Consider the following 4,975-nt stretch of genomic DNA (forward strand, 5'->3'; position numbering starts at 1 on the left):
CCTGTTGGCTGCTTTAGGGGTGCAATGATTGCTGGAATCAGACAGGAATAGATGGAAGGTGCACAACTCCACAGGTGTGAGAAATTAATAGGAGTGTAGTTAACATTCATGTTTTTCCTGAAGAATTATAGTGTGAGATGTGATAGTACTGGTTGCCCTTTCTAGGTTCCTGAGACCCCCAAATATTCTTCTTTCCCCCCAGACAGAGGAGTAGCATGAGGCCTGAGAACCACAGCAGCGTGTCTGAGTTCCTCCTCCTGGGGCTCCCCATCCAGCCAGGGCAGCAGGGCGTGTTCTTCACCCTGTTCCTGGGCATGTACCTGACCACGGTGCTGGGCAACCTGCTCATCATCCTGCTCATCAGGCTGGACTCTCGCCTGCACACGCCCATGTACTTCTTCCTCAGCCACCTGGCCTTCTCTGACATTTCTCTCTCCTCTGTCACTGTCCCAAAGATGCTCAGGAACATGCAGATGCTGCAACAAGCCATCCCCTATGTGGGATGCATTACTCAGTTGTATTTTTTCATACTTTTTGGTTGTCCTGACAATTTCCTTCTGGCAGTGATGGCATATGACAGGTACATGGCCATCTGTCACCCTCTGCACTACACCACCATCTTGAGGAAGGAACTGTGCACACGACTGGTGGCTGGCTCCTGGATACTCTCCTGTGTTCATGATGTGCTCCACACCCTCCTCTTGGTCAGACTGTCCTTATGTGCTGACAACTCCATCACCCACTTCTTCTGTGACCTTGCTGCCCTCTTGAAGCTGAGCTGCTCTGACATCTCCCTCAATACGCTGCTCATCTTCACTGAGGCAAGAATGCTTTCCTTCCTGCCTTTAGCTATTGTTTTAGGCTCATATATCTGCACAGGGGCCATCATCCTGAGCGTCCCCTCCACTAAGAGACTCTTTAAAGCCTTTTCCACCTGTGGCTCCCACCTCTTTGTGGTGTCTTTATACTACGGGACACTTGCAGGTGTTTACTTTCTCTCCTCCTCCTGGGATTCCAAGGACATAATTGCTTCAGTCACGTATGCGGTAGTCACTCCCATGCTGAACCCCTTCATCTACAGCCTGAGGAACAGAGATATGAAACAGGCCCTAGAACTGCGTGTCTATAGAGTTAAGTTCTTTAAGCGGCAACCACTAAATCCTGTTGTTGCAGTCAGGAGCACGGTGAGATAATTTCCTAAAGATATTGTATGGTCGGCAGCTCCATTTAACTTTCACAGAATATGCGTTCTGTCATCATCTATAAGTATTGTTAATATGTCAACGTGGTCAAGTTTGCTACTTGAATTGTTAATAATTCTTTATTCCCAATTAATATTTTTCACTTGTTCATCATCTCTTATAAGTTATATGCAAAGTCTTATGCAAAACGCGATCCAGAATTGTAGCAGTGAGTGAGTCCTTCTCTCCTCTGAGACATGCCAGCTGCTGCCTATGTATTTTTAGACGATGTTATTGGGGACACACTGATTCAGAATCATGATCTGTTCCTGGGGAACTTTCTTTTTTTTTTTTTTAATTGATTCTTTTATGCTGGCTCATACTGGCCTCCAGCCCATTATGTGCATCTCTTCCCTACTCACAATCAATGACATCATGCTGGCAGACTGCAATCAGCCATGATAATAATTACACTATGAAAATTGGCATGTGCTACAAAGCAAGACTTTGTAAAAAGAGAGACTCTTTAAAAATGCATTAAACAGCACACAACTCACATGGGTCCTACCTTAACACCTCATCTTCTTTAGTATAAATACTTTATAGCTAAATCTATAGATATAAATACCTATACAGATATAGATATATAAGTATAGATAAAGATACAGATAGAGATATTGATACTAGTATAGTATAGGTAGTAAAGATGCCCCCTTTCTGTGGTTAGTGTTTACATGGTATTTTTTCTATCACTTTAAACTTTTCTATGTCTTTATATCTGTGAGGTGTCCATTGGTAACAGTGTAAAGTTCAATTTTGCTCTTTTTATGTAGAGCAACCATTATATTTCTGGAGAATTTTATCTATTGACATCTAATGTAATCATAATATATCTAAATTTATATTTTGCATATTACTATGTTTTTTATTTGATACATCTATTTCACACATATTCTCTCTTGTCTTCCTCCCTTTTGATTAAATATATATATTTTATTCCATTGCCCCTTTATTTACTTATTGATCATAAATTATTATTTATAATTCTTTTACGTACTATATGTAGAGATTACTTCTTCCTCTTTAATTTTTAAGTGTAGTTTAATATTCAAAATGTGGTATTTACCATTTTTGCCACTGGAGGTATATAATTCAGTGGCATTTAGGACACTCATCACCAATATCTCATTCTAGGGCCCCTAAAGAAAACTCTCTAGAACATCAATGCAATTGAGTGTATTGCAACTGTGAAAAAAATGACAAAGATATCTGTGAATCGCCCTACCTCACTTCAAATTATACTACAGAGCTATGATAATCAAAACAGCATGGTATTGGCACAGAAACAGACACACAGATCAGTGAAACAGAATAGAGAGCTCAGATATAAAACCACATGTATATGGGCAGATATTTTTTGACAAAGGAGCCAGAAACACACAATGAAGTAAAGATAGTCTCTTCAATAAATGGTGCTGGAAAACCTGGAAAGCCACATGCAAAAGAATGAAAATGGATTACAGTTTGTCCCCGTGTACAAAAGTGAATTGAAAATGGATCAAAGACCTAAATGTGAGACCTGAAACAGTAAGTTACATAGAAGAAAACATAGGTACCAAACTTATGGACCTTGGTCATATAGAACATTTTATGAACTTGACCGCAAACACAAGGGAAATAAAGGCAAAAATAAATTACTAGGACTGTATCAAACTAAAAAATTTCTGCACAGCAAAAGACACTGATAACAAAACAGTCAGCCATCCAGATGGGAGATGATATTTGCAAACAGTAGCTCCAACGAAGGTTTAGTTTCCAAAATATATAAAAAACTCAACACCAAAGAAACAAACAACCCAATCAAAAAGTGGGCAGAGAACCTGAACACACCTCTCCCAAGAAGACATACGAACAGCCGATAGATATATGATAAGATGCTTGACCTCACTAGCAATTAGGGAAATGCAAATCAAAACTACAATGAGATAGCACCTCACACCTGCTAGAGTGGCTATTATTAATAAGACAAGCAATAACAAGGGTTGGAGAGGTTGGAGAGAAAAGGGAACCCTCATTCGCGGCTGGTGGGAATGTAGACGGGTACAGCCACTACAGAAAACAGTATGGAGGCTCCTCCAAAAATTAAGAATAGAGCTACCATACCACCCAGCAATTCTTCTCCTGGGTATACACCTGAAAAATTTGAAAACATTTATTCGCAAAGATATACGCAATCCTATGTTCATTGCAGCATTATTCACAGTGGCTAGGATATGGAGACAACCAAACTGTCCTTCAATAGATGACTGAATAAAGATGTGGTACATGTATACAATGGAATACTAGTCAGCCATAAGAAAGAATGAAATACTGCCATTCCTAACAACATGGATGGACCTGGAGACTATCATGCTAAGTGAAATAAGTCAGAAAAAGCTAAGAACCATGTGATTTCACTCATATGTGGGATATAAAACTGAAATTCCTGGACACAAATAGCAGTGTAGTGGCTGCCAGAGGGAAGGAGGTGGTGAGATGGGGGGTAAAGGGGGTCTTAATATATGGTGAAGGGAGAAGATGTGATTTTGCGCGGTGGGCACACAGAGCAATATACAGATCTTGTAACAAAGAAACCCACACCTGAAACCTATATGTTCATATTAACCATTGTTGCACCCCAAAATTTAATAAAGTGTTATAAAAAAAAGATATTTGTGAATCAATATGGAGAAATATTAGAACATAATGTTTCAAAAAAGCACATGTATAAAAGAGAATTTATAGCATGCTAATTTTTATTTGAAAAGAAGGGAAATAAAATATTCATATCTCTGTCAATTTGACCATAATCAACACAGGAAGTAGTTAAGATCTGGAAACAGCCCAAGTGCCCATCTGTAAATGAGTGAATAAAAAACTGTTATACATTTACACAATGGAATACTACTCAGTCATAAAAAAGAAGAAAACCTTACCTTTTGAGACACTATGGAAAGACCTGGAAATTATTATGCTAAATGAAAGAAGCCAGTCAGAGAGACAAATACCATATTATCTCATTTATACGTGGAATCTAATGAACAGAGTAATTTATTTATTTTTTAATTAATTAATTTATTTTAAATATATCTTTATTGATTTCAGAGAGAGGAAAGGAGAGGGAGAAAGAGAGACAGAAACATCAATGATGAGAGAGTCATTGATAGAGCCTGCAACCCAGGCATGTGCCCTGACCGGGAATCAAACCCCGATTGCCTGGATCCCAGGTCGATGCTCAACCGCTGAGCCACGCCCGGCCGGGCTGAACAGGGATTTAAAATACAAAATAGAAACAGAAGCATAAATACATAGAGTACACTGGCAGCTGTTGGGGGGAGTAAGGAGGGCTGGGTGAAAAATGGTGAAGGAATACAGCAAGGAAAAATATATGTATGACACACAGATATGGACAACAGTATGGTGACTGCCAGAGGGAAAGTAGGTTGGGGAGAGATAGAAGTGAATAAAGGGGGTACCAATGACTTTGGGTGTGAACACAAGGTGCAGTATGCAGATGATATTTTATTGACTTGTACATTTGAAAATTATATGGTTTTATTCACCAATGTCACCAAAAAAAATTCAATAAAAAAGAAACTAATGAGATTGTTTACCTACAGGAGGAGAGCAGAAGAGATGGGGAGATGAGTATAGTTAGTTGTATAGTTTTGACTATGCTGTCTTTTGCCATGAAAAAATAAATAGAAGAGGTGGTGAGTAAAGCAAAAAAGAAGAAAACAAATCCAATGAACCCA

The 4,975-nt window shown here is 39.0% G+C and overlaps 1 protein-coding gene across 1 annotated transcript; it reads left to right on the top strand.

The window, feature by feature from the left end:
- Nucleotides 1–215: 215 nt before the first annotated feature.
- LOC107535552 (olfactory receptor 1J4-like) lies at nucleotides 216–1,193 on the top strand. The gene has a single exon (XM_016211059.2). The coding sequence runs from the start codon at nucleotides 216–218 to the stop codon at nucleotides 1,191–1,193; it is 978 nt and encodes a 325-aa protein (XP_016066545.2).
- The last annotated feature ends 3,782 nt before the right edge of the window (nucleotides 1,194–4,975 follow it).

Source organism: Miniopterus natalensis, chromosome 12, assembly GCF_054644295.1.
Source record: "Miniopterus natalensis isolate mMinNat1 chromosome 12, mMinNat1.hap1, whole genome shotgun sequence".
Taxonomy (NCBI): domain Eukaryota; kingdom Metazoa; phylum Chordata; class Mammalia; order Chiroptera; family Miniopteridae; genus Miniopterus; species Miniopterus natalensis.

What these genes read in the sequence shown, in the direction of transcription:
- LOC107535552 (XM_016211059.2), top strand. Translation starts at nt 216, where the DNA reads ATGAGGCCTGAGAACCACAGCAGCGTGTCTGAGTTCCTCCTCCTGGGG.